Source organism: Taudactylus pleione, unplaced genomic scaffold (assembly GCF_031769625.1).
Source record: "Taudactylus pleione unplaced genomic scaffold, aTauple2 ptg000518l, whole genome shotgun sequence".
In the NCBI taxonomy this organism is placed as follows: Eukaryota; Metazoa; Chordata; class Amphibia; order Anura; family Myobatrachidae; genus Taudactylus; species Taudactylus pleione.
This window is the reverse complement of record NW_028284920.1, coordinates 8,016,085-8,040,752: the sequence shown is the minus strand read 5'-3', so window position 1 is coordinate 8,040,752 and position 24,668 is coordinate 8,016,085. Positions and strand designations below refer to the sequence as shown.

The 24,668-nt window shown below is 46.4% G+C and overlaps 1 protein-coding gene across 4 annotated transcripts; it reads left to right on the top strand.

Moving 5' to 3' along the window:
- Nucleotides 1–4,530: 4,530 nt before the first annotated feature.
- GABARAPL1 (GABA type A receptor associated protein like 1) lies at nucleotides 4,531–24,011 on the top strand. 4 transcript variants are annotated; one of them, XM_088450495.1, is made up of 4 exons: nucleotides 4,531–4,751; nucleotides 6,750–6,828; nucleotides 8,207–8,325; nucleotides 18,365–21,141. In XM_088450495.1, exons 1-4 carry the CDS (start codon nucleotides 4,647–4,649, stop codon nucleotides 18,431–18,433), a joined length of 372 nt encoding a protein of 123 aa, XP_088306621.1. In that variant the 5' UTR covers nucleotides 4,531–4,646; the 3' UTR covers nucleotides 18,434–21,141. The 4 variants fall into 4 exon arrangements, with proteins under 4 accessions (XP_088306621.1, XP_088306623.1, XP_088306622.1 ...); XM_088450497.1 differs by having other exon boundaries at nucleotides 4,538–4,736; XM_088450496.1 differs by lacking the exon at nucleotides 18,365–21,141 and adding an exon at nucleotides 21,148–24,011 and having other exon boundaries at nucleotides 4,540–4,751.
- The last annotated feature ends 657 nt before the right edge of the window (nucleotides 24,012–24,668 follow it).

Genomic DNA, 24,668 nt, shown 5'->3' with positions numbered 1-24,668 from the left:
ACACAAGCTTTTCCATCACAATTATGTACAGTGCAGGAAAGTAAAAATATTTTTTATTCTCGTTTTGTTTGTGCACCAATATGTATTTTATTTCACTGATTTTAGATATTAAAGATAATAGAATATTGTTCCTAATTGGAGGCGCACCATAATTTTTCTTTGCCTTGTGCGCCATTAACTGTTGATATGCCTCTGTATGTGACGTCACATAGGTACCACCACTCTCTGAAGCAGCTGTGCCCGACCAGTGAGCACAGCCACTGATCTGTCAAGGTGGCCCGGCTGGGTGACTGATACTCTCTTGCTGGCTGCTTGGCTTCTGCTGATTGAACAGGCCCACAGTTGTTATCTGCTGGCTGCTACTAACAATGATCACTGCACTGGTATGCAGGCACTGACAAGATTTTAATGTTATATATATATATATATATATATATATATATATCTCAAACAAAAGGCCTGATTCAGAACCAATCGCTAAGCTGCGGACGCTCGCAAAAGGGGCCTGGTATGCAAATCAAGTGATTGCTCTTTGCGGTGTAAGGATGCCTCTATATCTTAGTGAGCGATGGCAGTGAGCGTACGCAGGACTATAAAACCTCCCACCTGTCACTCGCTGCACATGTCATTTCCAGGAAGTGTGTGTTTAATTGGGAACATCGAGGGCCATCGGAGCTGCTCGCAGCGCTTGAGGTAGACCATACCCTCCCGCAAGCACTGCGAGCAGTTCAGGATAAAAAACAACCAAGTGACGTGTACAATGACGCTACTTTGCTAATTATGCACACCCATTAAACTCCGTTTTGGCACCCAGACACGCCTGCATTTGCACAGCCACACCCCCGTTCACAATCGCCTTCCCCTGTTACCACCCACAAACGGCGCAATCTGTCACTCAAAGTAGTGGCCAGGCTGTGTAGAATGAGCGCTCATTTCCCGATCGCTAAGACTGGCTTGCACACGCGCATTGCAAACCATACGCATGCGCAGATGTGCGATTATCGGCAAGAACGAGCGAGCACAGCTTATCGATCGGTTCTGAATGAGCTTCAAAGAACGAAGGCGCAGGCACTTAAATATAACAATGCCAGTGAAATAAATAACTCAAAATACAAAGATAGCGTCACACAGGACTGAGGCTTTATTTGTCCAGAGTGTTAAAAAAAACAACAAGTATTTTCTGATTCCACCTGTGTGCTCAAAATTAATAATATGATGTAAGGCTTAAGCCCATTTATTTTATCTCTGGTATGACGCCTTATTGTACATCATATTATTAAGTTTGAGCACACAGAGGTGGAATCAGAAAATACTACACCATTGGGGCGCATCATGTTGGTTTTGATATATATCTGTGTATTTTAGAGTCTTTTGACGCAGCAGCATCCTTATGCTAATGCTGCGACCCATTTAATTAATAGTGAGACGCCCACTTGCAGCGTCTTGCGGCGTTGCAGTGCGATCTCTGTGCGTCTTTAGACCATCTGTGCACCAATGGATGCATCCGATGCTGTTCTGCATCTCTAAGCGCTAACAATGGGAACGCATGCACTGTGCGCCTGGGACTTATGCACAGAATTAAAAACATTGGCCAACTGCATGCGGTATCAGACCCTATGTGACTTTGTTTTGGATCTCACTATGGTGTCTAGATCTAACAACTTCTCAGTATATCTATTAATGGGATAAGGTATTTTTATAGAGAAAGATGTCACAGGGTCTGATTCAGAGCCGCTCGTAAGTGGCCGCTCGTTCCTTCGGAGCGATGTTCGCACATCTGCGCATGCGTATGGGTTTTAGTACGCATGCGCGAACCAGTCAGTGCGGTCAGAAATCGTGTGCTCGCAAAATAGCGAATGGCTGCTAATTTGAGTGACAGGATGAGGCGTTTGTGGGTGGTAACAGGGGAAGGTGCTTGAAAATGGGGAGTGGAGATCCGAACGCAGGCATGCCAAACGGTCAAAACAGGCGTTTTAAGGGTGTGCATAATTAACAAAGCAGCGTCATCGACCACGTCACTTGGTTGTCTTTTAGCCTGAACTGCTCGCATGATTGCGGTAGGAAAATGCTGCCACAAGAATAGCGAGCAGTTCATACGCCTTTCGATGTACTCAATTAATCTAATAAATAGCGGAGATGACGTATGATGCGAGCGGCCAGGGGGCGTTTTTTTCAAAATAGCAACCGCATGTTTTGTTCGCTCATTCAGACATAGAGGCGTCAACAGACCGCAAAGAGCGAGCACTTAATTTAAATATCCGGCCCCTTTTTCAGAACGTCCGTCCGCAAATAGCGTTCGGCTCTGAATCAGGCCCACATTCATTACATCACTAAGTGACCCGTGTGCTCTTTAATAGAGACATTTTCAGAGTTACAGTATGTAATCACTATGTGCCATTTTAACAAGGAGTGTTCTTCTTTGTAGACTCACGCATTACACTACTGATATAAGCAAAAAGGGAAGAGCGATTCTGGGGTCTATTTACTAAGCAGTGGTAGGAGACAGAGTGAAAAGTGATAAGGTGCCAGCCAATCAGCTACCAACTATCATCTCACAGGCTGTGTTTGAAAAATGACAGTTGGGAGCTGATTGGCTGGCACCTTATCACATACTTATCACTTTTCACTCTGTCTCATAACACTGCTTAGTAAATAGACCCCTTAGGCTTTTAAAGGTTGGGACTAGTCACACCACACAACACAGGCCACAACTGCTGTGCAGACGGGATGTAGTCAGGATACCTGCTGGCGCTATCCCGCCCACCGATATCCCGACACCGACATCCCGAAATGGGACTAAAGATATCTTTAGCCTATCTTTAGCCCCACTACAGAATCCCAACACCCGGCTTACCGATCGTAGGTAAGCCGGGCGTCGGCATCGGATAGCCGTGGGTGGGGGGAGGGTTAGGTTTAGGGCTCCCGGGGGGACTTAATGTTAGGTACCTCCCCAGGAGGGTTAGGGTAGGGGAAGGGGGTTAGGGTTAGGCACCCCTCCGGGTGGGTAAGGATTAGGGGGCGGAGGGTTAGCTTTAGGCACTAACGGGGGGGAAGTTAGGCACCCCTAAGGGAGGTTTAGGGGGGGGAAGGGTTTACTTACCTGGCGATGTTGGGATCTCCTCCGTCGGGCTGATGCCGCTGACATTTCAATCCAATTCTGTGCAGACAACACCCCCACATCACTAGTCAACCCCCCAAGCACTGGACACACCAACGCGGGGCACACAATAGGCCCTTTATAAATTTCAGCTCCAGGCCCATGTGGGCCTTAATCTGGCACTGCTGGGTTGGAATGTCGGGTCACTCAACCCAGCGATCCAACCCTCTCCCCTTTTACACCAGGGAGCTGCCCGGATTAACCCTGCAATAACCCGGGTATTAGCTCCGGTGTAAAAGGGGTAAGAGTGAAAAGTGATAAGGTGCCATCCAATCAGCTCCTAACTACCATCTCACAGGCTGTGTTTGAAAAATGACAGTTGGGAGTTGATTGGCTGGCACCTTATTGCTTTTCACTCAGTCTCCTAACACTGCTTAGTAAATAGACCCCTTAATCTCTTATTGCTGCGAATAAGGGAGATAACGTGATACTTAACAGGACAATCATCCGACCAATCATAAATAGCCTCCTTCACTATATTTATCAGTCTACGCCAGAGGTTCCCAAACTCGGTCTTCAAGGCACCCTAACAGTCCAGGTTTTAAGGATATCCATGCTTGACAACAGGAGATTTAAGTAGTACCTCAGTACGTAGTAATTAGCACCTCAATTTGATGTAACCACCCGTGCTCAATCATGGATATTTCTAAAACCTGAACTGTTGGGGTGCCTTGAGGACCGCATTTGGGAACCTCTGTTCTACGCAATTACCACTGTTACACAACTGGAAAGAGGTAATTTTGTTCTGGTGTGCAGGTTATGCTGTAACTGCAGAATAGATAGTATCATATCTGGCAGAGCAGGGATCATACAGGGTACACCTGTTCCTCTGTACTGGCTGAGTCACCTGTTTACCTTCTCTTAGTTCATGTGATACACAGTCACAAGACTGGTTATTATGGTACAGCATCACAACACACAGCCTCACTGACCTCCTCCCCTAACCAGCATCTTGTTAACTGCTTCCCTGCCTGCAGGCAGTACATTTACGTTGACTGTGTGTGCTGCATTCATCTTCACACAGCAGAGTTGCATCCACCTTGGCTTATCCTATCTACCACACATCCCAAACCAGGCGGAAAGGCTGCGGTCACTGTGACATTACTGTCTGTAAATGGCAGGATACTGCACACTATAGGCAACATATTGCATATAAATATAATACGCCTATCTGTCACCAGGTGGAAGTATCCTGAGCTAACAGAATTAGCAATAAGCAGAACATGCCTTATAAACCTGTGACTGGCGGGCATGCTGGGAACTGTAGTTCCACAACAGATGGAGCAGCTGAGAAGTGACTGACTGCACTGCAGCAGAGGAGGGGTTAACATGAGCTGCCCTTTGTTTGGCTAGACTGGCCCCGCCCAAAGGCGTGTTTCTGATGACGTCACACTGCTCCTGCCTCTGTACTGTAGCAGCAGAGACTGGTATAGACGGAGGTGTAAAGGGACTGATCAGCTGGGCACATTAACCCGGGGCATTAGCAGCCATGAAATTTCAGTATAAGGAGGATCATCCTTACGAGTACAGGAAGAAGGAGGGCGAGAAAATCAGAAAGAAATACCCAGACAGGGTACCGGTGAGTATGGGCCGGGTACGTGCCTTCTGCAGCCTACATTCTTTATGGATCTTCCCTGCACTATAAACCTCTCAGTCAGTATGTGTGTGTATATATATATATATATATATATATATATATATATATATACACACACACACACACACATATACTGTTTTTCTCAATATGGAGATAGCCATTGTGTTGAATGTGATGCACAATGGGTCCACGGCAATAAGTGACAATACTAGGCCTTTCTCATTAGGTGTGTTATACTGCTCCCTACAGCAGCTTTATGTTATTATTATTATTATTATCATTTATTATTATCAAAGATCATGTTTTAGCACAATCATCATCTCATGTACACAGGTACTGTAGGTGAGTAAAAGGATATTAGTAGCATGCAATGGTAGAATGGCCAATTTAACTGGCCAGTGAATCGCTTAGAGTTGTGATTTTGCTCATGTTTATCCGCTGTCACATACTATATATAGGAGTGACCATGGCATGTCTCGGAGTGTTCTTTTAGTACATCATATACCATACCTAGGGGTTATAGAGGATGTAAATGGGAATGCCATATGTGTCTGGCTTACTGACATGGCGCTTGCCATGTGTACTATGCTGGTGTGGCATTGTGTATAATGTATATCTGCTACCACCAGCTATTGGGGAATATAAAGACTGTATTATGGAGATCAGATATGGAGGAGGTGAGACCATGGCGTGCACCCCCAGCTGTATCTGTACCCTGGGGAGGGATGGTGCACACACATTGCTCCTCCTCTCCCAGAAACAGCACTGCAATGAGAGGGGAGGGATCATCCTGTCCTTGTGTTATATTTAACCCCTTATATATTACATAAGGTGTACAGCTGCTGCTAGAAACCTGGCTCCTCATCGTGTATAAGAGAATCTTACCATGTGCATATATATTGTACATTGCCAGTATACGTGTTTATATCTGGTATAAAAATCTTTTGAGAAGATATTTGGCAGATATTATGTAGTGGTCTAAATAATTTAAATATCCTTTACAGCAATAGCACCTGACTTAGACCCCTTTCATGCTTAAGATCCTGGATTTTGCTGGTTCTATCAAGCTGGCAAATTCCCGGGTCTTAGCACGACCGTTGGTAAAGAGCAGGGTGTTTGTCCCGGATTGTTTCTTTTCATACCTACCAATATCCCCGGTCGGTGCTTGTACACTTGCAATAACTCGGGATTTTGATGTATGTGTTAAAGGGGTATTAGAAGGAAAACATGAGGTCTTTAAATATTGTTTATATGAACAGGAAACCTCTGCTTGATCAAATCCTATTTGTCATGTAGACGGTCACCTTGACATAAACAGAAAAATTCATGTTCTTTTCAAACAGTCAAGGGACACCTGTGTGTATGAGGGCGTTGGAGTTATGATACCATCGTGCCTTGTGTGCTTCCGGCTGTTATGTTCCCGAATAAGCCCTGTTGGCATCTGGCACAATGTGTCTTAAATGCAGGGCCGTATTTAAATCCTAGATGAGACAGTCAAAGCCCCATTAAAATGGGCTCACCACATTGTGGCAAAACAAATCTGTCACTTGAGCAGGGCTGTTTTTCAGCGGGTCGTACTGTGTTGACAGCCTGGCGGTAGTTTATAAAAATTCTTAAATTAAACTATATATATATATATCTATATATATATATATATATATATATATATATATATATATCGTATATAAAGAAATCTGGTTCTGTTACATACAGTATCAGAGTTTTGAGACCATAGAAGATTCTGCTAAAGGAACCCGCAGGCCTGTTATTTTTGGTTACCTATTTTAGAAGGTGGAATATCCATGCATTTATCAATGCAGAGGTAATGTATGTAAGTATTATTTATGAATGAAATGAATGTGCAGCTTTGGATACAAACGTTATTTAACACATTTTAATGACATGATTTAGATAGGTCAGGTGTCAGCTTGTCCCATCATAATTTTCACATTCATATTCTGTGTATATGGGGAATTATTATTTTTCTTGTTTTAGGTCATTGTAGAAAAGGCTCCAAAAGCTCGAGTTCCTGACTTGGACAAGAGGAAATACCTAGTACCATCAGACCTCACTGGTATGGAACTATACTCCCTCCCGCATGTTGCCACATCTCTCACTGTTTACATGCTGAGTTCAGAGTCTCTGTCAACAATTGTTTAGTAATCTAGGAATAAGGTGGCATAGATAGTGTTGCAATCTTGTGTGTTTATACAATAAGTGATTTGGAATAAATATCCACTTTAAAATACCACAAAGCAGGGTTCGCAAAATACGCGCTATAGCGCGTTTTTACGCGCTACAGCAACCTGGGGACCCAGATTTTAAAACTGATCGGGTCCTGTAGGACCCGCTGAGTCTGTTTGTGCTGCTGTAGCCAATGGCTGAGCTGCAGCGTCTCCCCCAGCCAATGGGCACACGGCGTCTCCCCCAGCCAATGGGCACGCGGCGTCTCCCCCAGGCTGTATGCGCGGCGTCTCCCACAGCCAATGGGCATGCGGCGTCTCCCACAGGCCGTATGCGCAGCGTCTGCCCCAGCTGCTATCCTAACTATTGCCTGCCCCTAACACCCTCCTTGCCCCCCAGTATTGCCCTAGTTATCTACCCTTACCACTCCATACACCCAGTATTGCTTGCCCCCAACCTCTTCCTTGCCCCCAGTACTGCTCTAGCTGCTAACAACTCTTTTCCCCTATATGCCACCCATACTGCCCCTGGTGCTATCTACACTTGCCCCCTCTCTACCCCCAGTGCTGCCCCAGCTGCTATCCTGACCCAACTCTGCCCCTAACCCCCTCCTTGCCCCCCCCAGTACTGCCCTAGCTGCTATCCTGACCCAACTCTGCCCCTAACCCCCTCCTTGCCCCTCCCCCAGTACTGCCCTAGCTGCTATCTACCCTGGTCACTCCCTACACCCAGCACTTCCTGTCTGTAACCTCCTCCTTGCCCGCAGTACTGCCCCAGCTGTTATCTACCCTCGCCCCCTACTTACCCCAAGTACTGCTTGCCACTAACCCCCACCATACCCCCCAAGTACTGCGCCAGCTGCTATTAACCATTGCCCCTCACACAACCTGCCCCTAGTACCCTTCATGCCCCCCAGCACTGTCGCATCAACTGTCTGCACTTACGCCTCCCTACCCCCAGCCCTGCCTGCCCTTACTCACCTATAGCTGCAGCTCTACCCCAACTTCTCGCTGCTATATACCCCCCCAGCACAGTCCCAACTGGTGCCTGCCCTCAACTCCAATAATTTGTAATGGGACCCAGAAAAAGTGGTGTAGGACCCCAATTTTTTAAAGTGAGGGGTCCCTGGGACCCACAATTTTTTCCACTCACCGCGATCACTGACAAAAGTGGGTGTATTGCTTGCATTGTATGTACTTTGTTTTTGTATTAGTATGTTTTTGTCTTAGTATATTATGTGACTTTATTTTTCTTTTGATCACCTCCAGTTGGACAGTTTTACTTCCTAATCAGGAAGCGGATTCACCTTCGCCCTGAAGACGCACTCTTCTTTTTTGTCAACAACACCATTCCCCCCACCAGTGCTACCATGGGGCAACTGTATGAGGTAACATTTTATCTAAGGAAGCTTTATGAAGTATCACGCACTTGACAACTTTTGGCAGAGGGGGAGTTCCAAGTAGCAAGTGCAGGAGGTGTGGTGATACCATTCATTGGATCATCGCCCTGCCCCTTCTGTGTTATGACACAAAACACTGCATCATGGGTGAGGGCTGGATGATATCGCTCGCAACAAAGGAAGTGGGAGTGTTCCCTGCTCTACCGAGAGTCAGGGAGAACTACCTCAAGTTCGAGAGTTCAACAGCAATTACCATTATTATTCTACTTTATTTACATGATGGCACTAACTTACTCAGTGCTGTACAGAGAATATATGCAATTAGTTTCTGCCCCTTCCCCTTTTGGAGCTTACAGTTCACAACTTTAAGTTGTTAACTGAATATAAGCAGATCATAGAATGTAAGATCCAGTCCATTTAATGAGAGCTTATATCCTAGAGGGAATTGGCAGACACATAGGTTGGCACTAAGTGGGGATTAGAGATGGTAGCAAAGACAGAGGAGTTGTCAGGACTGATAGGCTTGAGTGAAGTTTTGAGGGTACAGTGGCAGCCTTGCAGACTAGTGGCTAATCTAATAAAACCTGGGAGTATGTTTAACAGGTCAGGAGCTGCACATACAAACTTCTGGAGGCATGAATACAACAAGGTAATAAATAGGGGGCAATGCGGCAGTCATTGCCTTAGAACTTCATTTTGTTAAACTGAGCTACAGTACTGTGCAAAAGTTTTAGGCAAGGGTGGAATAAATGCTGCAAACTAAGAATGCTTTCAAAAATAGAACTGTTAGTAGTTTAGTTTTATCAATTAACAAACTACAAAGTGAATAAACAGAAGAGAAATCTAAATCAAATCAATATATGGTGTGACCACCCTTTTCCTTCAAAACCGCATCAGTTCTTCTAGGTACACTGCACAAGTCAGGGACTTTGTAGGATTATAGTCGGGTGTATGCAGAGGAGTAGCGTGGAACCATGGCACCTGGAGAAAGTGCATGTCATAGCGCCCCCCCTCCCTGTACTGAACTGTGCCAGTGGGGTATGGCCGGCCTGTGGGGGAATACTGAAGTGAAGAGAAAAACAGCAAACAGTGGCTGTATCACGCTGGGCATTGAGGTCCCATTGGGGGAATAAAATGCTTTGTTGATCTGACATTAACGGGTAGCTCCTTTAGCACTGCTTTATTTATGTATAGCTCCCAGGATCTGACTTTTATCTCCTTTGAATCATTGTTATCAGTCAATAGAGGAAATTGTATTATATATTCTGATCATTTAACTTAAATTGACAGAGTACATGTGCTAGAGTGAGATTCCACAGGGTGCACAGCTTATTACTGCAATTACGGCCCCGAGCAGCTATCACTGGAGTGGGAACACCTATGGGAAGCTCCATTCTCAGCTATGCTCCCACTTTGCAAATTTACATTCTACCTATATTAATGTGACTACTACTAATCATGTTCTGTCTACCACCATTATTATTATTTCAGGTCTCCTTTCAAATAACACTGTGTGGTCATGCCTGGGAATATCACCATTACTTTAAATAGCAAAGCAGTGACTTTTTTTAAACTCATACCTTTATAATTGAAGTTTAGGATTTTACCTCAGATGTGTAAGTATTAAGGGCCTGATTCAGAGCCGGACGCAATTAGCGCTCGCTCGTCCAGAAAATAGGGGTGACTATTCAAATGAACCGTTCGCTCTTTGCAGTCTGTTCACGCCTCTAGGTCTGAACGAGCGAACAAAACTTGCGGTCGTTTTTTGAAAAAATACGCCCCCTGGCCGCTCGCATCCTACGTCATGTCCGCTATTTATTAGATTAATTGAGTACATCGAACAGGGTATGAACTGCTCGCTATTCTTGTGGTTGGTTTTTGCTACCACAATTTTGCGAGCAGTTCTGGCTATAAAAAAACCCAGTGACGTGGTCAATGACGCTGCTGTTTTAATTATGCACACCCTTAAAACGCCCGTTTTGACCTTTAAGCATGCCTGCGTTCGGATCTCCACTCCCCGTTTTCAAGCACCTTCCTCCGTTACCACCCACATACGCCTCCTCCTGTCACTCAAATTATCAGGCATTCGCTATTTTGCAAGCACATGAATTTCGACCGCACTGACTGGTTCGCGCATACGTATAACGATCCGTACGCATGCGCAGTTGGGCAAACATCGCTCAGAGCGAACGAGCGGCCGCTTACGAGCGGCTCTGAATCAGGCCCTAAGTCCATTGAAGCATAATGAATGAATGAAGAGAGAAGCAGGGAAGGGATCAAACAGAAGAGGGGAGAGGAAAGTGCTGATCAGAGAGTGGAGGTGATAGAGGCCAAAATGAAAGGAGAGGGGAGGAGCAAAGCCAATCAGAGAGGGCCAGTGACAGAAGCCAATAAAAAAAGTAGAGGAGAGGGGTGGTGACAGAAGACAATAAGAAAGGAGTGGACAGGGGCAAAGAGCCAATCACAGGGTAGAGAGGGAAGGCAATTAAAGAGTTGAGAAGTGAATTTAATTAATCTGACAGGAAAGGGGAGGTGACAGAAGATGATCACAGAGGAGGGAGGACTGAAGGGGAAGTAATCTGGGCAGCTTGAGGGAGCATGAAATGTAAAAACGGATCTCAGATTCATAATTTACTGTATTTCGAATATAGAGCAAACAAATCAAGATAAAACTAACAGGTGGGCGTCACACTGTGCAGCACCCCATGAATTCTGGAACCCTGGATGGCGCCCTCTGTCCATTTTGGCGCCCGGAGCACATGCTCCACTGGAACCACCCTCGCTACTCCCCTGGGTGTATGATTAACCAATCATACCAAACAGGTGATAATGATCAACTTTCTACTTCAGGGTCCATAGGGTATCCACAGGATACCTTGGGGTATAGGTGTGACGTCAGTCATCGGGCACCAAAGAGTTAAGCTTTCAGCCTCCCAGGATGCACTAGGTCCCCCTCCTATACCCCGCCCCCGAGCCAAGGCATCTCATTTTCGTTTGGTGCCCGGCCGGAGTCGGAGGCACCTGCTAGAGGGGGGCTTAGAAGAGCCCCTGAAGCTTTTTCTTCATGCAGCTGTGGCTGCACATCTGGATGAACAGCATGGACAGTCAGTCCTGACGTCCATGCTGTCTTCCCTACACCCCGCCGGTACCAGAACGCCGGTACTGATCCGGGGATGCTGGTGGACATCTGGGGTCACAGCTAGCGGTGACCCCAGATGTTCCGGACCATGGCCGGATTCAAGGGGGACAGAGGTAAGCAGCGGGGTCCCGCGGGGGGTCCCCGCTGATCACATGGTCCTAAGTCCCCAGGCAGGGGGCTCCCTGGGGACTGGCTGCAGCGTGGAGCCAGGCGACCAACCTGCGCTTCCACTACCCCCTGGGACAGCGGACCGCAGCAGAGCGGTAGCGCTGCGGCGTCCCAGGGGTTAAATGCATGCCAGGGGAGCGCGCCTTCCCTGTCTCACAGCCGGCGCCTCCCCCGCTGCACACAGCCCTCTCTGCACTGTGCTGACTGGCCCTGTGTCAGCGCTCCTCCCCCAGGCCAGCCTTCTCTCTGCTCCTCGGTGGCCATCTTTTCTGAAGCATGGTGAACGCTGCTGGAAGCCTGCATTGGAAGCATCGTGGTCTGGGTCCCCCCGCATACCTCTCCTCCGCTGTGGTCAGGTCTGTGTATGCAGCGCTGTGTCCTACCAGGCCCTGTGTCTGTGTAGTTGAGTGATCAGCGCTGTTAGTGCAGGAATTGTTATTTCTCTGCATTGTATGTGACTGTGCTAGCGCTGCTGCCTGTAACTTTTTTTCTAAACTGTCAGCTTTATACTGTCCCTGTTTTTTCTGCTAAGCCCTTGCGGTGCAGTGCTGCAGGGTGGTCTCTCGCCTCTTAAATATATAATTGGTGAGAGGGGTCACATACGTGGTGCCATCATGTCTGAAAGTGATTTTCCCCTCCGGCTATAGTGTACTACGTGTAAAGTACCGTTAGCGGAGGGGGAGGGTAGCGCGGAGGGCCTCTGCCAGCAGTGTTTGTCTATGGTGCGGCCTCTTACGGTTACTGCACCGGTACAGGAGCCGCCCTGGGCTTGTTTCGCTCAAGCGCTTACAGCCTTAGTGGGCCAGTTAGCTCCGCAGCCCGCGTTTACACCGATGGGTTTGTCCCAGCAGTCAGTGGTGTCGTCACCCATGCAGGGTTTCCCACGACAATTGGTGGTACCCCACAGTCTCCCTATTTCCCCGCTCCCGGTTTCTCAGGAGCCAGCGTGGGTTAACTCCCTGACGAGTTCTGTACAGCACTTGTCGGATGTGTTGCAAGGGGAGTCTGAGATGCGGCCGCATAAACGGCAGGTGGCGTCTGTCGGCTCCTTATGAGGATGACGAGGGGACGTCTGATGATGGGGAGATTCTGGATCCTTACGATCAGGAACCTCTCCATGCTAAGGACGCTGATGCTAAGTCCAAAGTATATATTCCTGGACTTATTCGGGCGGTCCGCACAGCCTTGGTGATTGAGGACGAAGTTCCCCCAGCGGCTAAATCTAAGTATGCCTTTTTCAAAGATGTGAAGGGCGATGCCACAGTCTTTCCTCTTTCGGGTCAGTTGGTGGACCATTTAGAGGAGGTGTGGAAACAGCCTGGCAAAAGATACCAGCCGCAGAGACGCCTGGCGGAGGCTTATCCGTTCGCGGATAATTATTTTGCAAAGTGGGAATCCCCTCCACAGGTGGATTCTCACGTGACCCGTCTTGTCCGTAGTGCCACATTGCCGATGCCATCCATGTCCTCCCTTAAGGACGCTACGGACCGCAAGGTGGAGATCTGCCTGAAATCCGCTTATTCCCTTGCGGGGGGGGCAGCACGGCCGGCTATGGCCATTTGCTGGGTTGCCAGGGCGATGGAGCGCTGGGCGGATTCATTAGAGGCTTCTTTTGATTCCGACTGTCCGGCCGAACAGGCGGAGTTGATTGGCAATCTCCGTGATTCGGCCACCTACATCAACGAGGCGGCCCTAGACATTAGTACTCTGGTGTCTAGGATTTCTTCAGCAGCGGTAGCTGCTCATCGCACCTTGTGGCTGCGATCCTGGAAGGCGGACGCAGATTCCAAAAAGGGTCTGGAGGCGTTGCCGTTTACCGGAGAAGTTCTCTTCGGTCCGGATCTGGATAAGATTGTGGCCACGCTGGCGGCAGCCAAATCGGCTTGTCTCCCGTCGGCCGCTGCTCCTTCTGGTTCTGGACCATCGTCCTTTCGGTCATCTAGGGCCCAGGGCAGGCCCAAACCACAGTTGTTTCCTCGACAGGCTGGCCCTAAGAAATCGGTCAAGCCCCGGAAGCAGGCATGGAGTACCAGACGTCCGGCCCCCAAGCCAGATGACAAGCCTGCGGCCTGACGGTCCGGGCCTCCCTTTGGGGGATCCCAGGGTGGGAAGCCGCCTGCTGCAGTTCGCCCAGTGTTGGTCGACCACTACGACAGACACTTTGGTTCTGGAGGTGGTCTCCCACGGGTGCGCCCTCTCCTTCCGGCACAGACCCCCGGCTCGATTCTTCACCACGGGTCTACCATCAGACCGGAACAAGGCTACGGAGCTGTGGAAGGTATTGCACACTATGCTCCAGGCTGGAGTTATAGTGCCTGTTCCATTCTCCCAGAGGGGCCAGGGTTTCTATTCAAATCTTTTTTTGGTACAGAAACCCAATGGGTCGTATCGTCCGATTCTCAACCTCAAAGCACTCAACAGGTCTTTGCGGGTACCGAAGTTTCGGATGGAGACCCTACGGTCCATCATTCTGGCGCTGGAACCTGGGGACTACATGGTGTCATTGGACATTGGACATACCTGCATGTCCCTATTCTTTTGCGCCATCAACAGTTCCTCAGGTTTGCAATCCGCAGCGACCACTTCCAGTTTCGGGCGTTACCTTTTGGCCTGGCGACAGCACCACGGGTTTTCACCAAGGTGATGGCGGTCATGGCGGCTTCTCTGCGGCTGCAGGGAGTCCGCATGTTGCCGTACTTGGACGACCTGTTATTGGTGGCAGGATCTCCAGAGCTCCTGTTACGCCACTTGGACCTGACCATTGCACTGCTGCAACGGCACGGCTGGCTAATCAACTGGCAGAAGTCCACTCTAATCCCGTCTCGGAGGATTCTGCATCTTGGAGCCTTATTGGACTCGGGACAGCAAAGGATCTTTGTGACGGAGGACAAGATCTCTGCTTTACAGTCAAGGGTGCGCAGTTGTCTGCACAGCCGCCGGGTGTCCCTACACTCTGCAATGAGGTTACTGGGCTCCATGGTGTCGGTGTTCGACATGGTGGAATACGCCCAGTTTCACTCCAGACCTCTGCAGCACCTGATCCTGTCCAAATGGAACGGGCTGCCTCAGTCTCTGAAGTCCCAGACGATTGTGCTCACCCCGGAGGTTCGCCTGTCCCTTGCTTGGTGGTTACAGACGACCCACCTCAACAAGGGACGTCCGTTCTGGGTTCCAAATTGGGTCCTGTTGACAACGGACGCCAGTCTTCAGGGCTGGGGAGCGGTTTTGGGTCCACACTTGTTCCAGGGCAGGTGGACGCCGACAGAAGCGGAGCTTCCCATAAATATCTTGGAAATCCGTGCGGTCTTCAATGCTCTCCAGCAGGCACATCGGTTTCTCCAGGGTCACCCGGTACAGGTCCAGTCGGACAACGCTACCACCGTGGCCTACATAAACAGGCAAGGAGGAACCCGCAGTCGGGCGGCTCTCGTAGAGGTCTCTCGGATCCTGGTTTGGGCGGAGCGCAATCTTCCGGCCATATCAGCGGTCTTCATCCCGGGAGTGCTAAATTGGGAGGCGGACTTTCTAAGTCGCCAGGACGTTCATCCGGGGGAATGGTCCCTGCACCCGGACGTTTTTCAACTGCTGGTGGACAGGTGGGGTCTTCCAGAGATCGACCTCATGGCGTCCCGGCACAACAACAAGTTGCCGGTGTACGGGTCTCGCACAAGAGACGAAGGGGCGTCTCTGGTGGATGCTCTGTCCGTCCGGTGGACATTCCGGTTCGCATACCTGTTCCCTCCGGTCTCCCTTCTTCCACGGGTAATCCGGAAATTCAAACCGGAAGGAGGGACGCTCCTGTTGATAGCTCCCGCGTGGCCCAGACGGCACTGGTTCTCAGACCTTCAGGGTCTGTCCGTGGACAGTCCTCTGCGGTTGCCGCTACGACCGGACCTTCTGTCTCAGGGTCCTTGTCTTCACCCGGACCTGACGCGGCTGTCTTTGACGGCGTGGCTGTTGAGACGGCCATGCTGAGGTCCCGGGGGTTTTCCAGCTCTGTGGTGCGTACCATGTTGCGAGCTCGGAAACCGTCTTCCGCGAGGATATACCATCGCGTGTGGCATACGTTCTTCCAGTGGTGTCGACCGAGAGGTTATGCACCGAGGGAGTTTCGTCTGTCTCGCATTCTCGCCTTCCTACAAGCGGGACTAGATCATGGGCTTTGCCTTGCTTCTTTGAAGGTACAGGTTTCGGCCCTGTCTGTTTGGTTTCACCGTAGGATTGCTACAATCCCGGATGTGCGCACCTTTATGCAAGGTGTTGTCCGCATTCAGCCGCCCTTTGTTCCACCTATGGCGCCTTGGGATTTGGCTGTGGTCCTGAGGGCTCTCCAAGGACCGCCGTTTGAACCACTGGGCTCAGTGGATCTTAAATGGCTAACAGCTAAGACTGTTTTCCCTCTGGCTATTGCTTCGGCCAGACGTGTTTCTGAGTTAGGGGCTCTTTCTTGTAGACCCCCTTTCTTGGTTTTTCATGGGAACAGGGCAGTGCTCCGCACTCGGCCCGAGTTTCTTCCCAAAGTTGTTTCCCAGTTTCATGTTAACGAGGAAATCGTTGTTCCGGCCTTTAACTCACCGGGTCTTTCCGTGGGTGAGGCCTCTTTGGATGTTGTGCGGGCCTTAAGGACTTATGTTGACCGCACTTCTTCGTTTAGGAAGTCGGACGCTTTGTTTGTCCTCTATGGCTTCCGTAAAAAGGGTTGGCCTGCTTCAAAGCAAACTTTGGCAGCCTGGATCCGTATGGCTATTTCTGAAGCTTATCTTCATGAAGGCCTGCCGGTTCCTCCTTCTGTGAAGGCTCATTCCACTAGGTCTGTGGGTCCTTCGTGGGCAGCTCGACGTGGTGCCTCTGCAGTCCAGATCTGCAAGGCTGCTACGTGGTCCTCTGTCCATACCTTCGTGAGGTATTACAGGTTTGACACCTTCGCCTCTCAGGATGCTTCCTTCGGGGCGGCGGATTCTCCTTTCTGCACAGGAGCGTCCCCACCCTTAAAGGATACTGCTTTGGGACATCCCCAAGGTATCCTGTGGATACCCTATGGACCCTGAAGTAGAAAATATGAGATATGGTAAGAACTTACCCTTGTTATCTCTATTTCTACAAAGTCCATAGGGTTCCACAGGACTCCCGCCCTGTCGCACCTGTGCTGCAGATGGGCTTTGCTCTGGTCACCGGTTTTCCGTCTCCCTCTAGTGAGAATGTGATTCTTGTATGTGTCCAGATCTTTGTTCTCTCTCTTCCTTTTCCTCCTCCGGCCTATGGCTTGGTAACTAACTGAGATGCCTTGGCTCGGGGGCGGGGTATAGGAGGGGGACCTAGTGCATCCTGGGAGGCTGAAAGCTTAACTCTTTGGTGCCCGATGACTGACGTCACACCTATACCCCAAGGTATCCTGTGGAACCCTATGGACTTCGTAGAAATAGAGATAACAAGGGTAAGTTCTTACCATATCTCATATTTTTCATATCTAGGTTGAGACGCAGGGCCTGATTCAGCAAGGATTGCTGATGCGATTGCGGCAGCAAGTGTGTACGCAGATCTGCAGCAAAATTATGCGAATGACTGCGCTCACAATGCTGCCGCAGCACAACATAAAGGTGCCCACTTCCCTTTACTCGCAACTTGCAAGTCTGCGAAAACATCCGTACCATCGGAGCCTCACGCACAATTAAGGCAGGTCAGACGTCACTCAGAAATTGCTAAACCTCTTGTCGGTATCTAGAGCTCAGGCTGCGTATGCCGTTGCAGGGGCTTAATTATGCACGCCCCTATAACGGCGTTCAAACGCACTGACATGCCTGTGTTCACTCGACTCCCCCACCACCTACAAACGGTACTTCCTGTCAATCACTCTGCGATGGGTCTGCGTACACACTGCGATCTCATTCCCGATCACAGTAGCTAGCTTGCGCACTGCGATGCATGTGCAGATCGCAAAAATCGTCCGACTACATGCGTCTTAGAACTTGTGATCCTTACTGAATCAGGCCCACAGTCATTAACTTAAACAGAAACTGCTGTGTAGGAGGCTTAAAACTGGGTGAGGAACAGCCAAACTCTGCTACAAAGGTGAGGTTGTGGAAGACTGTTTCATGTCACAGGTCATACACCATGGCAAGACTGAGCACAGCAACAAGACACAAGGTAGTTATACTGCATCAACAAGGTCTCTCCCAGGCAAAGAATTCAAAGCAGACTTGGGTTTCAAGATGTGCTGTTCAAGCTGTTTTGAGGAAGCACAAAGAAACGTCCAACATTGAGGACCGTAGACTCAGTGGTCAGCCAAGGAAACTTAGTGCAACAGATGAAAGACACATCATGCTTACTTCCCTTCTAAATCGGAAGATGTCCAGCAGTGCCATCAGTTCAGAACTGGCAGAAACCAGTGGGACTCAACTATGCATGAAAACATAGGTACTGGGGTGCAGAAAAATGGCAGCAGGTTCTGTGGGCTGATGAGTCATAATTTGAAATATTTGGCTGTAACAGAAGGCAGTTTGTTCGCTGAAGGGCTGGAGAGCAGTACAATAATGAGTGTGTGCAGGCAACAGTGAAGCATGGTGGATGTTCCTTCCAAGGTTGGGGCTGCATTTCAGCAAATGGAGCTGAGGATTGGTCAGGATTAATGGTGTCCTCAATGCTAAAAAATACAGGCAGGTACTTATCCGTCATGCAATACCATCAGGGAGATGTCTGATTGGCTCCAAATTTATTCTGCAGCAGGACAACAACCCCAAACATACAGCCAATGTCTTTAAGAACTACCTTCAACGTACAGAAGAACAATGAATCCTGGAAGTGATGATATGGCCCCCAAAGAGCGCTGATCTCAACATCATCAAGTCTGTCTGGGTTGCCACGAAGAGACAGAAGGATTTGAGCCAGCCTACATCCAGAGAAGATCTGTGGTTAGTTCTCCAGGATGTTTGGAACAACCTCCCTGTTGAGTTCCTTCAAAAACTGTGTGCAAGTGTTAGAGGAATTAATGCTGTTTTGATGGCAAAGGGTGGTCACACCAGATATTGATTTGATTTAGATTTCTCTTATGTTCATTCACTTTGCACTTTGTAAAATGATTAAAAATAAACTATTAACACTTTTTTTTTTCTTACATTTTTTCCACACCTGCACAAAACTTTTGCGCAGTACTGTACAACACTTGTGAATGATGCAGGAAATGTGATAAGATTAAAGTAAGCTCTTGTCAGGAAGTAAAACCACAGGTACCTTTTTTATAACAACTTTAGTGTTCGCTCATGAGGCATGGTTTGCATAGTGGTTAGCATTACTGCCTCGCAGAGCTAAGGTAATGAGTTCAATTATTGGGCAATTTCTAACTTAAGTGGAGTTTGTATGTTCTTCCATGCTTGCGTGGGTTTCTTCCAGTTTTCTTCCTCACTCCTAAAACATATGGCTAAATTAATTGGCTTCTAACAAAAAAAAAAATGAACCCCAGTGTGCATGTGTTGCCATGTGATAGGGAATATAGGGGCATAATTAATAAGCAAGGACTGATGGGAATGGCTGAAACATTCTCTGTAAAGTGCTGAATAATGTGTATAAATATCTGTTAATGATTAATAATAATAATTACTCTGGATTATGCTGTAACAACATAAGGGTTGAGCAATAAGTAGTTGCTTGAGGTGACAGAACTAGGGATTAACCATGGGACAGCTAGGTGAGATATTATAAGTGTTAGGCAGTTATGTAAGAGTTAGGTCACGGCTAAGCTTGTCTATACTGTAAGATCACTGGCATCTAATGTAGGCAAAAGCATTAACGTTAGGTCACTTTTTATTGGAGAATCACAGCATATTTTTTTCACCACACCCTTAGGCCAAATGTTCCATTGGGCGGAATGTACTAAGCATGAAAATGTGGTAAAAATTCAGAAATGTCGTTTTCAGAGGTCTGGCTGCATTTCCATATTTACAAAGGTCCGGAATACGATACATCCCAGAGCTTGGACCCAGTGGGCAATGCCATCTTTACAATAGAGTCCTATGGGTTTCTTAGCAGCTTTCTTAACGTAATTAATGTCAGTATGTACCCGATAAGTGGCGGGCTGTAACCGCATCGTGGATGCGAGGTTTAGTATATCCCGCCCCTATTGAAATACTTAGCAAAAAATATTAAAATAAGAAAGTTGTGTTTCCCTGTGATCGTTTGGTTAAGCTGTGAGGTTTTGGACACGTCTACTCCTCTGTTTGTCCATGTAACTTGTGATTAGCAGCTATCATTGACCAAAAGAGCAAGATGGAAGACCATGTAGAGGAGAGAAGGTGTGATGGACGTGGACAGTGGTTGTGGGAGTAGATGGATACAATGGATTAGTAATAGATGTGGTGGGGGGCGGAAATTGGGACACATACACACAAAGGAGGGGGTTCATAGAGGCACACATGAGGAGACATGTGCACATAGAGGTTGGAGACAGTCTAGCACAAATCTGATGACGCACATTGAGGGTAGCAGAGACATAGACAGCATGGAACTAACATGGGGGAGGCTGGATGGAGGTAGAATTCATCCAGGGGTGGGCAAGGGGACCCTGCTTTCATTGATGTCTACCGGGACTGTGTTTTAAGATGCCATGTAGATAATGAGGATGATGGGAATGGAGGGCAAATGCCGGAGGGTATAGGATGCCCAATATGTATAAAGTAGTCCAGACTGTGTAAATGTCCTGCCTCACTAAGGAAACTGGCATGAGCGTGCCAGTCTACAATATACCAGTCCAAATAATTTTAATTTGGTGTGGACCACCTGCCACTGGCACCCCTGCTAGTGTGCTGCAGAACCCAGTTTGGGAACCAATGAATTAGGGTATGTCTTAGTGCATATGTATGATAACGCTATTAGGTGGTCTCTGGGTCAGCTGTGCTATAACAACATTTGGGTTCTGCTGACCATATACACAGTATCAACAGATTGGCCCAGTTCACATTCGGTCATAAAATGATTGCTATCCCCACAAATTTCTTGGTAATATTCGAACATGCTTAAATGTTTGGTTTGGAAATAACTGGTGACGGTCATTGGTCATCTGGCCTGAGTGCTCAGTTATGTGAGATAGAACTACCCTGTGACTTAAAAAGATTATTTCTATGTAAAAATAAATATTAGGCTTAGACATGGGGTATTTCCGGGAGACAGTGTAGCTATATTAGGGTAATTATATAGGGCAGCTGTATGTTATAAAGTCAAGACTCTAATGACCAGGAATGAGTACTCGCGATGGTACAGCAACATCGCAGATTTTCCTGCGCACCACTATGGGGTGCGAGGGAAAAGTTGTGAAGGTGCTGGTGGGGGCGATGTGCTGGAGAAACACTGGGAATGCCTGTACTTTTGTGGCTATCCCTGCTAATTCAAATGCCCCATTTGACTGTTCGGCAGTTCTACGAGGTAAGAACACATAGACCATAACGGCAAAGGCTTGCAGCAAATTATTAAACCGTTTGTCATTATGGACCCTAACAAATCTTTCTGGCCTTCAGGATAACCATGAGGAGGATTGTTTCCTGTACGTGGCTTACAGTGATGAGAGCGTGTATGGCAAGTGATCTCGCAAAGTGTGGAACCTTCCATCCGAACACCATCACCACCCTCACCTATCATATCACCGAACGTTCAACCTCTAGGACTGCACAGTTCACTCAACCTGTTTGCCGGGCTGGTTGTCTTGGGCAGTTTGGTAGGGCACAAGGGGAAGGGGGCTCACTGCTAAGTATGCACAACTTTTAGGGGCAGGGCAGGACTTTCTTAAAATGTTAAATACCCCAAAGCCTCAAGACCTAGATGATGTATTGAATAATTAAGGCTGGGGCGCATGGATGGGAATAGAGGGGTTAAGTATTTCAATGGTAATGTACTTACCATACTAAGAACTGAATAGCCTGGTTGCAGTCCCACATGGTGTATGCATACAACATCTTTACTGGTCTCTCACAAACATTTCCCATCAATCCAGAACTTGAAGTCATACGAAACATGTAACCCTTTCCTGCCTGTGCAGTAGACATCACTTCGTCCTTTTAATATAGTGTAATACAGGGAGTTTGAAGGCCTTTAACAAGGCTGTCACTGAATAATCAATTGTTTCCCAGCATTTTTCCAAAGAGATGTACAGGGGAAAATAGAGTGAGAGACAGAGCATAAAATCCAGGCTTATGTATGTAGAGTAGTGTACACCATTCTCCACTGCAGCTCCTGCAATTTGTTCTCTCGCTTGGCACAACATTGTGAACCAATTACATTTATTTGGCCAAGCTTTCCATCTTCTTTAACTTTGTTAGAAAGTGTCCATATTGTTCTTTTTGTTAAATTACCACAATGCTATACTAAAACTCAGTTATTTTAAGTAAAAAAAAACCAAAACACTATTTAGCAGATAGCCTCCATAGACAAATTAGCGATGTGCTATTAGTATGAAAATAATTATTGCTGTTTTATGTTTCATTGAATCTTAACTGGATCTTTTTTTGCAGCGCACTCTATGAACGATGTACTGCAAGTGTCCTTTAGGTGGCAGTGTGGAATATACAAATGGACTTTTTTTTTTTTTTTTTAAGAGTGACTCAGCTCATTTTAATTAATTGTATTTGTTTTACCTGTGTTTAAGGTTTTTTTTATTTATATTTGTTAGGTTGTGATCTATATGAGGGATGATACTATGATACTCCTTATGTTGGTGATACCTATTGGAGGTAGAAGTGCGTTATACAGGTCCCTGTTGTTGAGTGATAAGTCCTATTTCAGGACCCGTTGAGCATAGTATATCCAATTAGGAAATCCAGAAATTATTGTTAATGAAAATCATGCTTTTTATCTCATATTTACTGGACAACCATTTAAGTACTCAAACCTGGTTAATAGGATTCCCAACTCTGTATGCAAGACATAGCTCCTACCTACAGTAAGTGGTACTTAGTATTAAAAGCAAATTCACTTTTGAGGCACGAGTTCTATGCACAAAATAGACCTGATTCAGAGCCACACAACAATGGCAACAGTTGCACAAAACCACAATCCTATTGATTTGCCACATGGACAATCTTTCCAATATCTGAACTATATGTCTCCTAACATGGCGTTACATGATCTGCACCCGATCCCACCAGTGACCTGATGTCATTATACTACACACAACATGCTCTCTTCATATGACCCACAAAAGTTCTAAAGCCACACTCCAAACAGCATGCACACAAAATAGTTTTCAGGCTTGCCTGGCCTGCGTCTCACCAAGTAACCTCTAGCACAGACGGAGCTCCCCATACCAATGGATTTTGGCTACAATTGCTAATCCCTAACGCTCATGCCTTAACTTTCCTATGTACATGAACATAACACAAGGCTTATCAACTGGGTAAGGGGGGAGATGTACTAAGCATTAGTGAGTGATAAAGTGGAGAGAGAGAAAGTTCCAGCCTAACTGTCATGTTACAGGCTGAGGGGCTCATTTATCCATGAGTTTTATAATTCACAATGATCTATAAAACGTGTTGCGTATGATAATGGTGCTCCAGCCAATCAGCTATCAACTGTTTGAAAAATGACAGTTGGGAGCTGATTTGGTTGGAGCACCATTTGTCATACGCAACTATTTTTTTTCACTTGTTGATAAATGAGGCCCACGTGTTTGCAAAATGACAGTTAGGAGCTGATTGGTTAGTAGTTTAACACTCTTTATTTTATCACTCTCCAAGGCTTAGTACATCTGTCCATATACTTTTTCCAAAAAATGCTGTTATTGTGTTAATTTTTTTTTTTTATTATTTTCTTTTTAAGACTGAATTAGGTCAAGAACATCTATTGAAAACGTATCCAACGCGACTTTTACTTTTTTTGAAAATACTCTTATCAGCCGTCCAGTGGGCATTTCTGAATGAAACTCAAAATCCCCCCCCACCCCGAAAAAAAAAAAAATTATATATATACACACAAAAAATAAAAGACAATTTTGAGGGCATGACTCTTCCAAAATACCATTAATAGCTGCATGAATAGTATTAAAAAGCATTGGTTGTCATTAATGTTATAGAGTAAGTTAATGGCTCTTTATTAATTGGATATATGACCTAAAATATATCTAAATATGTATATTTTCTCAATGAAAGATATATTAAATGTATGATAATCCAGGGGATATTCTGCGTAGCATTTACCGCTATGTGTGAAGATTTCATTATGACCAAACTAAATAATTTTCTTGTCATTTCAATATTTCATTTTTTTCTGTTTACAGGAAACTGTATGTTTTATGTTTACAAGTTCTGTTTAGTCTGTTTGATTAAATCAATCTCATTGCACAGTACTGATTGCATCCCTATATTTGAATAAAATTGTAAAAACATCCAAAGTTGAGTAGATGGTGTTGAATCCAGGCTGAATTTTTATTTTGCACTTGAAAATAACATTAAACAAATGTGTAGGAAATGTGCTCTTTTATAGATCATTGTACTTTCTATTTTATAATGCACATATTGTTTGTATTGTATTATGTATCTTTTTGTTTTCTCCGTAACCTATTATATCTAGGGTAGAATTGTGTTCTATAGCTTTTAACAACATAATTGTCAGGCTTGTCGCATAAGTATTGGACTAAAAATAATTTGTTAAATGTGGGAAATTATAAAGGGGATTATTATATAAAAGTAGAGGAATCTGATCATATTCTTTAAAATGTCCTCTGATCAACTATACACTTTGTTCTATTAAAAATTAAATTTTGCAATAATTTCTTAGAAAAATTAATGATTGTACAGTAGCTCTCTATACCACTGTAAACCATGATCTGTTGGAACTGTAAAGAGTACCTAAAGCCCCCAAATCAGTAAAGTCCGGCTATAATCAGTTTAATTAAGGATATGGCTTCTTAGACAACCAACACATCCCAAAATCTCTGGTCATTGTTGTTCTTATCTTTTATTTATAAGGTGCAATAAGGGTTCCATAGCGCCACACGAACATTCTGTGCATTGCCCAGGTAAGATCATTATTGCTGGCCACATAATAC